This window comes from Saccopteryx leptura, chromosome 3 (assembly GCF_036850995.1).
Source record: "Saccopteryx leptura isolate mSacLep1 chromosome 3, mSacLep1_pri_phased_curated, whole genome shotgun sequence".
NCBI classification, from domain to species: Eukaryota; Metazoa; Chordata; class Mammalia; order Chiroptera; family Emballonuridae; genus Saccopteryx; species Saccopteryx leptura.
In genome coordinates this window covers 186,785,932-186,803,579 of record NC_089505.1, presented here as the reverse complement: position 1 = coordinate 186,803,579, position 17,648 = coordinate 186,785,932, and the positions used below count along the sequence as shown (strand labels likewise).

General features: G+C 43.1%; 1 protein-coding gene across 4 annotated transcripts in view; it reads right to left on the bottom strand.

Annotated features, from left to right (window-relative positions):
* The window catches only part of GCNT2 (glucosaminyl (N-acetyl) transferase 2 (I blood group)), a 144,519-nt gene that overhangs the window by 104,124 nt on the left and 22,747 nt on the right, over window positions 1-17,648 (bottom strand). Inside the window, exon 2 of one of the 4 annotated variants that reach the window (XM_066377021.1) lies at window positions 13,619-14,308. The exons of the other annotated variants lie outside the window; for them this stretch is intronic. Within the exon in view, the coding sequence (XP_066233118.1) occupies window positions 14,220-14,308 (89 nt within the window). The 3' untranslated portion in view covers window positions 13,619-14,219. Of the gene's footprint in view, window positions 1-13,618; window positions 14,309-17,648 lie in introns of those variants that run through there. 4 annotated transcript variants of the gene reach the window in all.

The following is a 17,648-nucleotide window of genomic DNA, read 5'->3' as shown; positions in this document are numbered from 1 at the left end:
ATAGATTTATAAAGGTATCAGAATTTTTCCAGAGCTTCTTTCTCCCCAGGGACCAAGCTGTTGAGAAGCAGATCTGCATGTCTTGGGTCCATGTCTTTAGCTAAGCATTATGGGAGGAAATGGTTATACAGTGGGACTTAGAAAATAAGTGAATGCACTGAGGTTAAGGGGAGCCAGTTTCCTCACTGCTGGAGGAGGTAGAGGGAACAAGCACCGTGTTGTTGGAGAACTGGAAATGGTGTGAAATTGTGGTTTTCATAAAATATAGATGGCTATGCATGAGTGAATGTGTAAGATTAAACAATATGTGAGTTGGTATATGTTTGAGATGCATGTGTGAGGGTGTGTCATTGTGTATGCAGACATTATGTATACACATACAAATTTTTCTTTCTAGCTCTGATGCCTGAAAGGTCATAGGAGTAATAATACCCTTGAATACCCAGACCTTGGTTTCTAAATATTATTCTCTACTAAATGGAACAAAGGATTTCTTAAAGAAAATGATTGACTCCAAGCCCAGGACAGGTTAAGTACAAGATTAACAGAAAACCTCCTATGCCAGAAAGTAAGGAGTACTCAAAGAATAATGGAGGCAATTGAAAAGACACAGGAGTTAGCTTAAAGGGCACCGCACCAGCCAGGTCTGGAACATTTGAGCAGCTAAATAAGTATAAATAGTAATGGATTGTGATCCATTGAGTAAAATGGGAATCCACATCCATAGAGATAAATATAAATAAACAAAACAAGAAAAGAAGTAAGCACCTGGGAGAAGAGAAGGCTCTACCTTAGAGAGCCTTCTATGTCAACTAACAAACACAGAGGAATGGAGTTAGAAAAAAAATCACAATTTGGCAATCACACAGTAATAATTAGGTCAGTGGATGGTAGAACTGGAGAGTGAACATTTGATGAAGAACAGGATATGTAATGATCTCAAACTATCTCCCCACAAAATATTGGTAATTACAAAATGCAAATTTGTCAGGTACCATTTAAGCTAATTAACAAAAGTCAACATCACCACTATTGGGACAAATCAACATGGTGTGCTTCTACACCATTATTTCTCTGGCATCTTTGCCTAAAAGGCATAACTTGAATCTGATCATGAGGAAACATCAGATCACTCTTCAAAAACTATGAGACTTTGAAAGGCACAAATAGACTGAGATATTGTTCCAAATTAGAGGAGACTAAAGAGATATGGCATCTGAGTATAGCTTGAGGTCATTAATGAGATCCTAATTTTATGAAAGACATTAATTAGTACAACCATTGATACTGAAGTAGGGGGTGTGGACTGAAGAGAAATGCTGTGTCACTTGATGATTGTACTATGATTATTTTAAAAAGTATTTCTGTTGCTGGTCTTAGGAAATATACTGTGAATAGTAAAGAGTAATTGGAAAATGGTTTAGGAGAAATATAGACATGAGAGAGACAGGAATAAGATAAAGTAAATGTGGGAAAATGTTATGGTGTAAAGCCAGGAGCCACGGCCAGGGCCACCATCAGAGCAGCCCAGCCCTTGCAGGTTCACATTGGATTCGGACAGTCGGTAAAGAATCAATGGAGCCAAAAACTGATAGGCCATTTTCTTTAATCCTAGCTTGCACCCGGCGGGCAAGTAAAAACACACACTGGGCTCCAAAACCCACTCACATTCAGTGCTCACAAAGCCATTGACTTATCCGAGTTTCCTAGAATCAAAGGTTTCTAGCTCACCAGCCTTATTCTCCTCAGTTCCCCATCTCCTTCCTTATCCCAGATACAAACTCTGTACAAACTGGCATCTCACTCAGCACTCCGCCATCTTGGCTGCTTCTCCTGGCCACATGGCCTCTTTCTGCTCTCTGGTCTGCTCCCTCCGCTCTCTGCTCTCTCATGCTAATCATCCCAGGAACCAAGAGAGCAAACTCTCGTTCTGCCCCCATTTTATATTGTAGCGTCACAACCTCTAATCCAATATACAAAATAGGGAAGTCTCTAATACAAAGTCACTTCTCTGAGGCATGATTGGATTGTACCACCCCACATCAAAAAGAGTGAGAAAGGCTTAATCCCAAAACCAAGCCCCAGGCTACAAGGATTCTCAACACACATTAATATCACCTGGGCGACGGCCTCACGTGGGCAGTGCCATTTTTAACAAAGTGAGCATAATACATTTTATCTGCCCAACATATGGGTTGGGAAATGTGGGCAAAGGGTATAGGAGAGCTCTTTATACATTTCTTATAAGTGTAGTAATTTTGAAATTTCTTTAAAATAGAAGGTTGAAAACTCATTAAGATCTTTAAACATTTTTTAGATAGTCAAAGAGTAATGCTTTTATTAAATATGTTGCTTCAAACTGATAACAAAATAAACATAAAGCCAACTAAATGGGAAATGATATTTTCAAACAACAGCTCAGATAAGGGCCTAATATCCAAAATATACAAAGAACTCATAAAACTCAACAACAAACAAACAAACAATCCAATAAAAAAATGGGAAGAGGACATGAACAGACACTTTCCCAGGAGGAAGTCCAAATGGCCAACAGATATATGAAAAGATGCTCATCTTCTTTAGTTATTAGAGAAATGCAAATCAAAACTGCAATGAGATACCACCTCACACCTGTTTGATTAGCTATTATTAACAAGACAGGTAATAGCAAATGTTGGAGAGGCTGTGGAGAAAAAGGAACTCTCATACACTGTTGGTGGGAATGTAAAGTAGTACAACCATTATGGAAGAAAGTATGGTGGTTCCTCAAAAAACTGAAAATAGAACTACCTTATGACCCAGCAATCCCTCTACTGGGTATATACCCCAAAAACTCAGAAACATTGATACGTAAAGACACATGCAGCCCCATGTTCATTGCAGCATTGTTCACAGTGGCCAGGACATGGAAACAACCAAAAAGCCCATCAACAGACGACTGGATAAAGAAGATGTGGCACATATACACTATGGAATACTACTCAGCCATAAGAAATGATGACATCGGATCATTTACAGCAAAATGGTGGGATCTTGATAACATTATACGAAGTGAAATAAGTAAATCAGAAAAAACCAGGAACTGCATTATTCCATACGTAGGTGGGACATAAAAGTGAAACTAAGAGACATTGATAAGAGTGTGGTGGTTACGGGGGGAGGGGGGAAAGGGAGAGGGAAAAGGGGAGGGGGAGGGGCACAAAGAAAACTAGATAGAAGGTGACAGAGGACAATCTGTCTTTGGGTGATGGGTATGCAACATAATTGAAAGACAAGATAACCTGGACTTGTTGATCTTTGAATATATGTAACCTGATTTATTGATGTCGCCCCATTAAAAAAATAAAATTATAATAAAAAAAATATGTTGCTTCAGTCATAGGAACTTCTGAAAAGAAGCATGGTAGATTAAACTGATCATAATTTAAGGGTCAGGCAAACCTATATTAAGTCATTCTACCTTCTGGTGCCCCGGTTTCCTCATCTGTGAATTGGAGATGGTTAACATCTACCTTGCTCATAGGATTTCTGTGAAGCTTAAATAACTTAATCAAATGAAGCATCATGTTAAGTCTGTTCTCTCCTGTTGGTCAAATAAGTTTGTAAATATGATATATATGTTTGCTTGCTGTTGCATCCACCAAGCGTGAGAACAAACGTTGGAGACTTTCAGGGGTTTAGATCTTACTTAATTGGCCAAGTTTATCCTGTGCAGGGACAAACTCTCAAGGTGTCCGGAGACACCGTACTCACAAGGGGCTGCAAACGAGAGTCGTGTCTGGCGCTTACAATTAGGTCCTTATATATCCTAAGTGAGCAAGCATTATACAGAAGCAGATGTGGCAGTTAGCTATTCGCTAGGGAGGTCACGCGCAGCATAGCAACAGGGGAAGGGTATAGCTCAGTGGAGAATTTCAAACATAAACTTCTGATAAGGGTCTCTGACTCATAGGATGCAGGATGTTCACCCAACTTTGTGCTGAACTCTTTGTTCTCGGCCTCACAGGGACCTTTTCAGCACTTCCCTATTCCTGTTTTTCTAAGAGTTAGACTCTGGCAGCCACAGCACACTTCCTTGAACCTAACACTCGCTTATAGTTTGCATTGGGTGTGGGGGACAGGCTGTAAGCAGGCCAGGTCGTTATAGCCTAAGGCTAAGCCTTTCCCCACACTCTTGCCTGATTGCATGATGTGAGGTGGTGCACTCTCATGAGGAATCCCATTATGCCTCAGATAAGTGACTTTGTATCAGAGACTTCCTTGTTTGTATATTGGATTAAAGGTTTTGATTTTATTACTATAAAGTGGGGCAGACCAGGAGCTTGCTCTTTCTTGGTTCCTGCTATCACCATTGCAGGAGCCTTCTTAAAAATTTTTTTTATTTATTCATTTTAGAGAGGAGAGGGAGAGACAGAGAGAGAGAAGGGGGGGAGGAGCTGGAAGCATCAACTCCCATATGTGCCTTGACCAGGCAAGCCCAGGGTTTCGAACCAGCAACCTCAGCATTTCCAGGTCGATGCTTTATCCACTGCGCTACCACAGGTCAGGCATGCAGGGGCCTTCTTTATCCCTTGCCCTTCATGGGAAAAGCAGGTTTTCTGCTTTTCCCTTGTCTTCTCTTGTAGCTTGCCTGTCTTGGTGAGATACCAATAAACAGAATGGACCACCATCCTCTGACTCCACCATTTCTTTACCGTCTGCCCGAATCCAGTAGAAACCTGCATGTGAATTTCCACGATGGCGGCTCTTAGCCTTACAACTGGTGTAGTTTGTGGCAGGATTCGGAGATCGGTATGGGGCCGCCACCCTTGAGGGGTGGGGTAGGACTGGTTGCTGCTCTGGTTCCCCATGGCTGTCCTTTTAGGGGCCATGGGCTACGTGTTTTTTACTCAAGAGGAAACCAGGAGTTCTGTGCGAGAATCTGCCCGAGGTCAAAAGCTTCAGTGTGAATTGCAAATAGAACGGCAGAAAAGGCTGGAATTGGAGCGAGCACTGGAGAAAGAATTACGGGTTCACGAGTTGCAGTTTGCCCTGGAAGCTGAATGTTTGCACCGGTAGTTGTTGGAGAAACAACTGTGGATTCAAGAGCTCAAGTCTCACCTTCTGGCCAAAAGCCAGCAGCGACAGGAGCCTAAACAGTTGACAAAGGAGCAGCAGCACCACCTGTGCAGGTGGACTGGCTTTGAGTCAGCAGGAGCAGGTGCTTGCAACTCCTCTTCTGAGGATGAAAAAGCTCAGGCTGAAGCTGCCATACGCACACTGAGAGCCCAACCAGTGGTCACCAAGAAGGTAAAAACCCAGCAACAAAGAGTCCCTCAGGGGCAGCCACAACCTCCTGCCCAGGTAATGGAACACTCTGTGGTTCCGCCCTATACCCAGGCAGAGCTGATGGAGTTGGGGGCACAATTTAGGCAGAAACCTACTGAATCCCTGGTAGCCTGGTTACTACAATTATGAAATATAGGGGTGAATGGTATCATGCTTTCTGGAACAGAGATAGAGAAACTGGCCGCCATTACCACACACTCCTCCTTGAGGCAGCGTCTTCAGAACTGCCATGGCAACCCAGGAGCCCATACCCTATTAGAATGGGTGATGGCTGCCATTCGTATGGTCTGGCAGAATGCTGGAGAACTGCCAGGGGCAATGAGTCGGTGGCAGTGCTACAGTGAGTTAGTAAGGGTTCTTCGGGAACTAGGTATGAAGAATGCTGCTTTCAACCCTGGGTCCCGTGGGTCAAACGAGGAAGTGTTTACGACAAAAAATGAGGGAATTTATCCTTGCAAGCACCCCATCAACCCTTTTTAGGTCACTTGTGGCTACCTTGGGCCCCTATGTGGGGCAGCCCATCAATGCAGTTACACAGATGATAGCAGATTTGGGAGAGCTGGAGGCTGCTCAGGATCATAAAGCAGTGAGGGCTGCTGCCTATATTGCCCCCACAACTAACAATGGAAACGGTCCTATAAAGGTTACCTGAACACAGATGTGGGTAGATTTGATTGCGGCTAGAGCAGATAAGGGGAAATTGGATGGCCAGTCTAATACAATTCTTTTGGAGCTTTGGCGGCAGCTTAAACCAGAACAGAAGTTCCAGCTACTGAGATGAAAGGCCCCAGTACCTACGAATAAAACGTTTGGTGTGCGGGCAGCTCAGTTACAAGATTATATGATAGAGATGGCCGAGGGAGAGGAGAACTCCCAAGACCCATTGTACCAGTTTGAATAGGAAAAGGGCTGAGGGACCTATCTAACAAGGATGGGCAGGGACCGGAGGCCACACATGGAACTGGCTATCCACTGGTCCTCTTCCAATGTACAATGGGTGTTGGCCTTGATGGATACAGGTGCAGAATGTTCCCTCCTCTATGGGAATCCAGGGCGGTTTGCTGGGACCCCAGTGGCCATTGATGGTTATGGGGGCCAAACTGTTCAAGTGAAGCCAATAACTATTCCATTGGGGATAGGAAGACTGCCTCCTAAGCCATATAAGGTGTATGTATCTCCTCTTCCTGAATATATTTTGGAGGTAGATGTCTTGCAAAGACTGTGGTTGGAAACTATAGCCAGGGAGTTCCGGCTGCGGATCAGGGTTGTGAAGGCAGTGTTGCAGGGACATGCATCACATTCCCCTTTGCAATTACCCATCCTTCGGTGTGTGACTAACATCAAGCAGTACTGCCTGCCAGGTGGTCATGAAGAAGTCACAGGGACAATCCTCGAACTAGAAAAGGTGGGGATCATCTGGCTGGTGCACAACCCTTACAACTCCCTGGTATGGCCTGTGTGCAAACCAGATGGAACCTGGCAAATGACAGTAGATTACAGAGAACTTACTAAAGTTGTTCCCCCTTTGCATGTTGCTGTTCCCTCTATAGCTAACATGATGAATCCGCTAAGCCATGAGTTGGGGACATACCATTTTGTGGCAGACTTGGCCAATACTTTTTTCTCTATTGATATAGCTGCAGAGAGCCAAGACCAATTTGCCTTCAGTTGGGAAGGGAGACAATGGACCTTTACAGTGTTACCCCAGGGCTATTTGCATAGCCCCACCTTGTGCCATGGGCTGGTGGCTGCTGACCTGGCTAAATGGAAACAGCCAGAGGCAGTTCCCATGTACCATTATATTGATGATATTATGTTAACTAGTGATTCTTTTCCAGAATTGGAGCAAGCAGTCCTTACCCTGCTATCCCATTTGAAAGCATGTGGCTGGGCAGTCAACAAGGGCAAATTACAAGGACCTGGGTTATCTGTTAAATTCTTGGGAGTTGTCTGGTCAGGTAAGACAAAAGTTATCCCAGACGCAGTTATAGATAAGATCCAAGCATACCCCGTGCCCACTATGGTAAAACAGTTACAGGAATTCTTAGGTTTGTTGGGGTATTGGCGAGCATTTATACCCCATTTGGCTCAGTTACTACACCCCTTGTACAACCTTATTCGGAAGGGGGTTCGTTGGGATTGGACTGAGCAGGCACAAGATTCATTTGCAGCAGCTAAGAGAGCTGTCAAGGTGGCACAGGCCTTGAATGTGTTTGATCCTGCCAGGCCCTGTGAGCTGGATGTTCATGTAACCTCAGAGGGGTTTGGATGGGGCTTGTGGCAGCGGGCAGAGCGCTTACGGCAACCTATTGGGTTTTGGTCCCAATTGTGGAAAGGGACTGAAGTTTGTTACTCATTAGTGGAGAAACAGCTGGCAGCTGTGTATGCTGCCCTCCTGGCCACTGAGAGCATTACAACCACAATAACAGTTACAGTCAAGATAACATACCCTATTGCAGAATGGGTGAGAGATTGGGCAACCAAGCCACGTAGTGGTATGGCCCAAATGTCCACCCTGGCCAAGTGGGATGCCTACCTGCAACAACGCTGTGCTCTTAGCACCAGCCCATTGAGGGCAGAACTGTAGGAAGTCTTGGGTCCTGTCACCTATGCGACCTTAGAGTCAGGTACAGCTGGGGCTCAGGAGGCAGAACCTGAAGTCAGTCCCTACCAGGAGGGGCGGGTGCCCATCCCCAAGGATGCCTGGTATACTGCAGGTTCTAGCAGGGGCCAACCTGCGAAATGGACAGCTATAGCCTTCTATTCGGCCACTGAGACTATTTGGATGGACAAAGGTACAGGCCAAAGCAGCCAATGGGCAGAATTAAGAGCTGTTTGGCTAGTTGCCCATAATGAACCTTCACCTCTGGTAATCTGTACTGACAGCTGGGCCATCTATCATGGACTAACCCTTTGGATTGTTACTTGGCACATTAACCAGTGGATGGTAATGCACCATCCACTATGGGGTCAGGCCATGTGGCAGGACTTATGGGAAATAGGACACCAGAAGCAGATGACAGTATATCATGTCACGGGGCATGCCCCTCTAGCCCATCCTGGGAATGATGAGACAGATAAGTTGGCAAGGGTGCGATGGTTGGAGACTGCACCTGCAGGCGATGTGGCGCAGTGGCTCCACCGGCGCCTGCTCCATTCAGGACAGAAAACTATGTGGGCTACGGTTAAAGCATGGAACTTGCCTGTGTCCTATGCAAAGATACTTGCAGCCTGTGAGCAATGTGCAGTATGTTCCAAGGAGCACCCTCAGAGACCACTGGTGTCATCTGGACAGATCCAGAGGGGTCATGTTCTACTGACACAATTGCAGATAGACATCATTGGACCCTTACCAAAGTCAGAAGGGTACCAGTATGCAGTCACTTGTGTAGATACTGCCTCTGGTCTGCTTGCTGCTTACCGCGCCCATAACCCTGACCAGAGGGCAGTCATACAGGCTCTGGACCGCCTGAGTGCTGAATATAGGCGACCGCTGGTCCTTGAAAGTGACAATGGTACCCACTTCACTGGATCAATGGTGAGGCAATGGGCTCAAGAGCTGGGGGTGGACTGGAAGTACCATGTTCCCTACCACCCCCAGGCTGCTGGTATCATTGAGCTGTATAATGGACTCTTAAAGCAGGGATTGCAACAGGAGGGGGACACTGGTTCCCTTACTGGATGGACATACCGCTTATGGACAGTACTCTGAATTTTGAATGAGAAATCTTGACGGGGGAGCCCAGCTCCAGTAGAGGCCCTCCTGCATTGGGCAGCTGCCCCCATTCAGCTGCAGATATGCACCAAGGACATTTTACTCAAGCCAGGATTTGGACAGCAGGGCAACGTGCTCTTGCCTGCCCCAACAACCCTCCTTAAAGGCCAACGGCTTCGATGGACTTGGCCCTGGACTGTACAGGCCCCCCCAACTGAGATGGGTGGCCTTGTTGGCACCATGGGGAAAGGGGCTAGAGGTGGATCTCCAGTTAACTCCCTGGGCAACCAGCACCTGGCTACCTAAGGTAGAAGTGTATTATCCCTGAGTGCTCAGGGGGACAGCATTATGAAGGGCACCTTTATAATTTCTTTATGGCCAATAATGAGTTCTCCTATTTTACTACACATAGAACCAGCAGATGCTGGTGTACTGGCCAATAAGGTTTGGTATGCCAACTCAGGGTGGCCTCTGGTACCAGCTACGGTGCTGTCTGCAGACAAAACTCTGGCCTGTATTCTGCCAGAGGGAAAAGATTTGCCCCTCTTGGTGCCGCTGACAGCTCTCTCATTTCTCCCATAGCTTCTGATTTATTAATTCTCTTGCTGTAGTTTGTACTGTTTCTGTTTATGCAATGTACCCCACTCCTTGCATAGTGACCATCATGGAAAATACCTGTGGTTTATATTGTGAAGCGAGCAAAAAGGGTGGAATGTTGGTCAAATAAGTTTGTAAATATGATATATATGTTTGCTCGCTTATAGTTTGTATTGGGTGTGGGGGACAGGCTGTAAGCAGGCCAGGTCGTTATAGCCTAAGGCTAAGCCTTTCCCCACACTCTTGACTGATTGCATGATGTGAGGTGGTGCACTCTCATGAGGAATCCCATTATGCCTCAGATAAGTGACTTTGTATCAGAGACTTCCTTGTTTGTATATTGGATTAAAGGTTTTGATTTTATTACTATAAAGTGGGGCAGACCAGGAGCTTGCTCTTTCTTGGTTCCTGCTATCACCATTGCAGGGGCCTTCCTGATCCCTTGCCCTTCATGGGAAAAGCAGGTTTTCTGCTTTTCCCTTGTCTTCTCTTGTATCTTGCCTGTCTTGGTGAGACACCAATAAACAGAATGGCCCATCATCCTCTGACTCCACCATTTCTTTACCAACTGCCTGAATCCAATGGGAACCTGCATGTGAATGGCCAAGATGGCAGCTCCTGGCCTTACATCTCCCTGAAAAAACACTTGTGTTATAGGATTTCTGCAACAGTGCCAGTATTGGAGCCATCCAGGATGTGGAAGTAGTGCCATTCTATAGAATTAACATAGACCATTCATTAAAATACAATTCTACCTGAACATAGATGCTGTACTAACCAGATTCAACTTTTCTGTGCCTTTTATGACCAAATGGAAACATTGCCTCTGAGATGTTGAAATCTAGTTTTCATTTGGGATGGTATATTAAAGAAGTACTTTTCAACAGTTTTCTCACCATGGCACATATTGAAAACAATAATTTGTCTGGTACCTATATAAAAAAATGGACAAATCTCTTTCAGCAGAGGTGTCTGTTCAAAGGGTCCTGACTCCTTTGAGCCTTGTGTGCCATACATACAGTTGGGGTCAATATGTAGCCAGTCTGCAGCCATTGCTAGCACTGCAGCATGCACAGCCACAGCTGAGAAGGTCAACAGTGAGCCCAAAGTATAACAAAGAAAGAGCTTCCATTACAGGAAAAAGCTGGGGAATTAGCTAAAAGCACTCCACACACTTTGGAAAAAGACAGAGCTCTTTGTAATTCCACTATGAATGAATGTAGATGTGCTGGGCTCTGCAACCTTTAGAACAAGCCCAGGTTTCTATTCTCAGGTCCTATTTATTTATTTATTTATTTATTTATTTATTTATTTTTAATTATTTTTATTTATTTATTCATTTTAGAGGAGAGAGAGCGAAGGGGGGAGGAGCAGGAAGCCTGAACTCCCATATGTGCTTTGACCGAGCAAGCCCAGGGTTTTGAACCGGCAACCTCAGCATTCCAGGTCAAGGCTTTATCCACTGCACCACCACAGATCAGGCCAAGGTCCCATTCTTATCAGTACTGCCTTATCATTGCAATTAACTTCCTTCTCAATCCTTCCTTGTCCTTGAGTACAGTTCCCCTCCTATCTAAATCTTCCCTTGTATGGCTTTGAAACTGGAAAGCAAGAAAAGTGCCTCAAACCCTGTCCCTTGCTGAGCTGTTGCCTGATTCATGAGACTGAAGATGCTGGAGTCTCACAGAGCAGGACTTAGCTCTGTAAAGTCTCAAAAACAGCTGCACACGCTTCAGCATTTGAATGAAAAATTCTACAAGGGTGGCTGATTTACTTTCTATTAAAAAAAAAAGTTCTGATTTTTGTTTTGTTTTGTTTGTTTGTTTTTACAGGGACAGAGAGAGAGTCAGAGAGAAGGATAGATAGGGACAGACAACAGACAGGAACGAAGAGAGATGAGAAGCATCAATCATCAGTTTTTCGTTGTGACTCCTTAGTTGTTCATTGATTGCTTTCTCATATGTGCCTTGACCATGGGCCTTCAGCAGACCGAGTAACTCCTTGCTAGAGCCAGCGACCTTGGGTCCAAGCTGGTGAGCTTTGCTCAAACCAGATGAGCCTGCGCTCAAGCTGGTGACCTCGGGGTCTCGAACCTGGGTCCTTCTGCATCCCAGTCCGATGCTTTATCCACTGCGCCACCGCCTGGTCAGGCTAGTTCTGATTTTTCACCAAAGCTAGACAGAGGTTAGTTAGTATTGCAAAGATGATAGAAATTTGGAGTTCACTCCAAATAAGGACACATTTTTTAATCTTCTGACATAAAAACAAATGATTGCAAAACCCTGTCAGACATTGTCTAAATCTGTCAAGCTCAGTAACACAAAAACTAGAATCTGAAGCAACAAACTGATGTGGATTTAAACAAGCCCCCTCCTACCTTTCTAGATGGTCAAACCTAGCTAGCACAGACCAATTAATGCACATGTGCAAATAGAGACCACAGACAAGGAGCAAATATTGTGAAATGGAAGAAACAAAAAGTAAAAGCCATAAATATACTAACTAGGACTCCAGCATGAACCTTTTATCTACTGCTAAAGAGCTGGGAGACAATGGCTGTGGACAGAAAAGGGGCTCTGGAATAAATCTCACCAAAAATAACCTCTGAGGGTGATCTCATCATATACTTTAACTGGACAGGTCATGGTGAGTAAGTCACATCCCAGACATATAGCATTTTTAGTATAAGTTTTATCTTTAGTAAAATGTTGCCCTGTCCATTGCTTTTGTGCAGGTAGGTAAACACATCTTTTTTTTTTCTCCAAAATTAAATTTTTATTAATTTCTTAATGTAGATAATAACAATTAGATCACCTTTGTGACTTTTGGGGACTTATACAATCACATGATTGTATTTTAAAATTTTTATTAGGGTGACACTTGGTCAATAAAATTATACAGGTTTCATGTGCACAATTCCACAACACATCATCTATTCACTGCATTGTGTGTTCACCACCCCAAGTCTGTTGGGGACCAAAAAACCAACAGAGTTTTTGCAGTTTGGATTTTTGGGCGACAGAGATTTGGGGAATAGGCTGTAAGCGGACAGTCTGCCCAACCCCCCACCTCACTTGTTCTGTGAAGGTGCAAAAGGCTAAGCCCTTCCCCACACCTCCATGTTAGCTGTGATGCTCATCCTACTCCCTATGTTCCCTGGAAAGACTGGAGGCAAGTTTCTTCTCTGTGTAAAGTTAGGATGTTAAGTATGGTGGGGGTTTTCTTGGGTTGCCTTGGAAACATAACACCGGGGAACAATTTTTTTTTTTTAAATTTTCTGTTGCATGAGGTTTTAGGACTGTTTATATATATCTCTGCATTGCTGATTCCAAATCTGAAATCCGTTTCTTAATGCATGCTCTAGTTTTTATGCAATTTTAATTTCTTTTTGTTACAGTTAATGGCATGCATTGGTTTTTAAATTGGAGTTAAAAGGCAATGACTCTTGGACTGAACATAACCACAAGGCAATTAATGTTTTACAAACATCACTTTTACATAATTGTAGTTGTTTTTAAATGTAAAAAATTATTATCTGATAAAAATACCCTCTTATTTTGTTTTAAGATTGAATCATGGCTTCTTTGAGTAGGCATAAATGTAAGAATAGTCCTGACACCTTCTGTTATATATGTGGCTGTTACACACCTTAACATCAAAGGCGCAATATTTCATCATTTGTGACACGTGCATGTATTGCCTATTTTCAAGTTCCCCTTGGTGATCAAGACAAGAATTGGGCTCCTCATATTATGTGTCATAATTGTGAGGAAATGCTTTGTGACTGGACGAAAGGAAAATGCAAAGAAATGCCTTTTGGTATTCCCATAGTTTGGCATGAACCTAAGGACCACAGCAGTGACTGTTATTTCTGTCTGATCAATACAAAGGGCATCAGCAAGAAAAAACGGCATATGATCGCATATCCTAATATTCCTTCAGCAATACGACCTGTCCCACACTCTAAAACACTCCCAGTTCCAGTTTTCAATGGTTTTATTTCTTCTAAGGACAAAGAAAGTGAACATGGTGATCAAATGTATTTTGATAAGATGCATGAGGAAATGGTTGTAGAATCTGAAGGGTCTTCTTCTGATGCCAAGCACTCATTAACCCCTCAGCCAATCCGAATTGAATGACTTAGTAAAAGATTTGGTCCTATCAAAGAAAGCAGCTGAATTATTAGCTTCCAGTCTTCAAAAAAAGAATGTATTTCACCGGTCAGCTAAAGTATTCCATTTCAGGAAGTGTGAACAAATTTTTGTGGACATTTTTTCCGAAGACAAACACTTTGTTTATTGTCATGATATCAGTAGTCTTCTCAGTCAGCTAGATGTTACCACTTACAGTCCAACAGAATGGCGGCTATTTCTTAACAGCTCTAAATGGAGTCTGAAATCTGTTCTCCTACACAACAGTAATGTTTATGCAGCGGTTCCAATTGGTTATTCAACTCATCTGTGAGAAGACTATAATGACATAAAAATTGTCCTCGACTTTCTGAAGTATGAGGAGCATGACTGGATCATTTGTGTGGATCTTAAAATGGTAAATTTCCTGTTCGGGCAACAGAGAAGTTTCATGAAGTATCCTTGCTTTCTGTGTTTGTGGGACAGCCAAGCTCGGGAGAAACACTGGACACAGAAGGATTGGCCGAAACGTGAAGCTCTGGAAGTAGGGATGCAAAATATTGTGAATGAACTTGTAGTTAATCGAGACAGTGTCGGGAGCCGATCAACGACTGCTGGCTGACAAGGTCACAGCAGGAGAAGACCCACAACTGCTGGCTGACAAGGTCACAGCAGGAGAAGACCCACAACTGCTGGCTGACAAGGTCACAGCAGAAGAAGATCAAAAACTGTTGATTGACAAAGTCACAGCAGAGAAGACCAACGGCTGCTGGTTGACAGAGTCACTGCAGTGAAGACCAATGGCTGCGGGTTGACGAAGTCACCACAAAGGAAAGGCACAACGATACTTCCCCCTTTTGACTTTTTGAATTAATCTGGCCTTATATCCCCCATTTTCTGGGTGTGTGCTATTATTTATGGCACAGGGATAATAGTACCGTGCTTTCCCTGTAGATTCGTAGGAATTTCTTTGGAAATGAGACAGAGGGTGTGAGTTCCACAGAGAAGCCTGTAAGCCCCTTGAACTGGGCTCATAAACATAAGAGGCTGGCTATGATATCCCTCGTAAAGGGTTAAGTTTGTAGGAGAATTTCTTCTTAATCATGTTAGAAAGAATAGATTGTGACTTGTGTATGGGTAGAAGGCAGTGGCTGTGCACAGAGCACCTATCGGCCTTCACTTAATTCATCATTTTTCCTCCCTAGCCTTTTCATGTGATAGAGTAGAGAAACTTTCCTTTCTTCTTGCTTACCTGACCTGCAGATGGTGGAACACTCTAAGAAGAATATAGTTAGAACTTAACTAGTGTATGAATATAATAAATAAATAAAATTTGACTAGACAATAGAATCTTAGAAAAGGAGTAATGGAATGGCCCATTGCATGGCCTGGGATGGGAATGCAGTCAGCAAGAAAAGAATGTTTTGCTAAGAGACTTGTTTTATGACTGAAGGCAGTTGCTGGGCTTTCTCAGTGAGACACTCTCATGAGGTTTGTATACTCCCCAAAATTCTTTCTTCAGATAATGAGAGGTATGGGGGGGCATCCATAGAAGCAATAGCAATAAATGTCTTCTGAAATTATGTTGCTACTAAGCTATCTTGTGAGTGCACTCTATATATCTTTAAGTAAAAGTTACTCTTAATGTTATGTCAATTTCTTAATGGGCAAGCCTTTTGTTATCTTGTGAGAAAAGTCAGGACACTACATAAACTCAAGGCCATTTGCCTGAGCAAGCGGTGGTCCTTTGCTAATCCCTAATGATTTTGTCTGTTAATCTCTCTCTGCCCCTTGACTCATAACAACAGTAAAGTTGAGTTATTAGTTAGTACTAATCCTTTAAAAGCTTTTACCAATGTTGTTATCGCTATTCAAATTATTTTGTAGTTGTACTTTGAATAATTTGCCACCTGATTTGTAGTTTATAGATATAAATTAACCATTATCTGGAAACATGTAAACATAGTGAAACAGAAGCAATGATTAATACCATGTAATTGTAACTTGGTGTGTGTGTATAAAAAAGGAGCTGTACTAGCATTTGGCAGAGATGCCTGGCAGTAAATGCTAACTAGAGAATAAAGAGAAAGAAAAGAATTCGGCTCTCTCACTCGATTTCGCCGACGCCGTCTCCTCCTGTGGGACCCCTGAATCCCCCCCCGGGGCTGGACCCCGGCAAGACAGGATCATTTTTCCCCCACTTCACATCAAACTTGGCTTAATAAAGCAGTTTGTTCAGGCTTTGAATAGAGAAAGTGAATGCTTTCACATATTATTTCTGCTTTTCCTGCCTTGTCTTTCAAGAAGATAAAAGCAGGTGTATTCGATGGACCTCAAATTCAAACCCTCATACGTGATGAAGAATTTGCCAGGAAGATGAATAAGGAGGAGAAAGAAGCATGGCAGTCTTTTGTGGCAGTTTCAAAGAACTTCCTTAGCAACAAAAAAGCAGAAAACTATGAACTGGTTCAAAGGATGCTGTTGGTTTTCCACAATATTGGATGTAACATGAGCATTAAAATTCACTTCCTGGCCTGACCAGGCAGTGGTGCAGTGGATAGAATGTCAGACTGGGATGTGGAGGACTCAGGTTCGAGACCCCAAGGTCGCCAGCTTGAGCATGGGCTCATCTAGCTTGAGCAAAAAGCTCACCAGCTTGGACCCAAGGTCACTGGCTGGAGTAAGGGGTTACTCAGTCTGCCAAAGGCCCATGGTCAAGGCACATATGAGAAATCAATCAATGAACAACTAAGGTGTTGCAACAAAAAACTGATGATTGATGCTTCTCATCTCTCTCTGTTCCTGTCTGTCTGTCCCTATCTATAACCTCTCTCTGACTTTCTCTCTGTCCCTGTAAAAATAAAAAAAATAAAAGGATGAATTAAAAAAAAAAAAGATTTACTTCCTGAACAGTCACCTTGATAAGTTTCCCGAAAATCTTGGAGCTGTTAGAGATGAGCAGACTACTGCTGGAGCATCAAACGAGATTGTCCTCAACAAGTACACAAATGCAAGAGCTACAAATGCAAATTTTTGCCTGTATAGAATTTAAATAAGTTTTGCGCAAATTTTATGATTAAAATAAGTGTTTTAATATGTTCTATTTCAAAATTGTAGACAAATTCTGATGCAATCATATCTTTTAGTGTATTAGTGTATTTACTGCATTATATAAATTATTATATTTTCACAAAGATGATGCCCAAAAAGACATTCTACTTCATTATGTTAAACTAAATGTTAAAAATTTTACAATAAGATGAAAACCTAAAATCTTGAATTGCAAAAAACTGTAGCTTACAGAGAAAAACTAATGTCAGATTTGAGATCAGCACATTAGAATTAGGTAAGAACAAGTGTTTTTGTGGATGCAACAAAAATTTTGTTCCCCAGTGTATAATCAAAGATCTCATTGATTTGCTAATGGCCCATTTTACCCTATAAATAAAGCAAAGTGAGGCTTTGCAAGGGGCCCTTTGTTTCAGCTATCAGCTTTGTAGAGCCTTCCTGAACCCATTCTTTTTAATTCTTTAAGCCTATTTTCTTAATTTCGCACCATTCCCACTCAGGACCTGGAATTACTAGTTGCGCTAGTTTGCGACACAAGTCAAATGTCTTCCCACCACCATTTATGCACCTTATATCCTCCACTAACCCCCAACCTGCCCCTGCCCCCACCTCCCCCCACCACCAGCAATCACTTCACTGTTGTCCATGTCCATGAGTTAGCGTACCTTTAAAATGCCTCTTTATCAGATCCCTAGGAAGCGTGACCACCCTGAGAGAGCATATAATCTTATTGACTATCCTGTAATTCAGTTTTCAACCTTTCTACACTTGAGGATTGGTTACCTAGCTAGCTGTAAACAGAAACATGC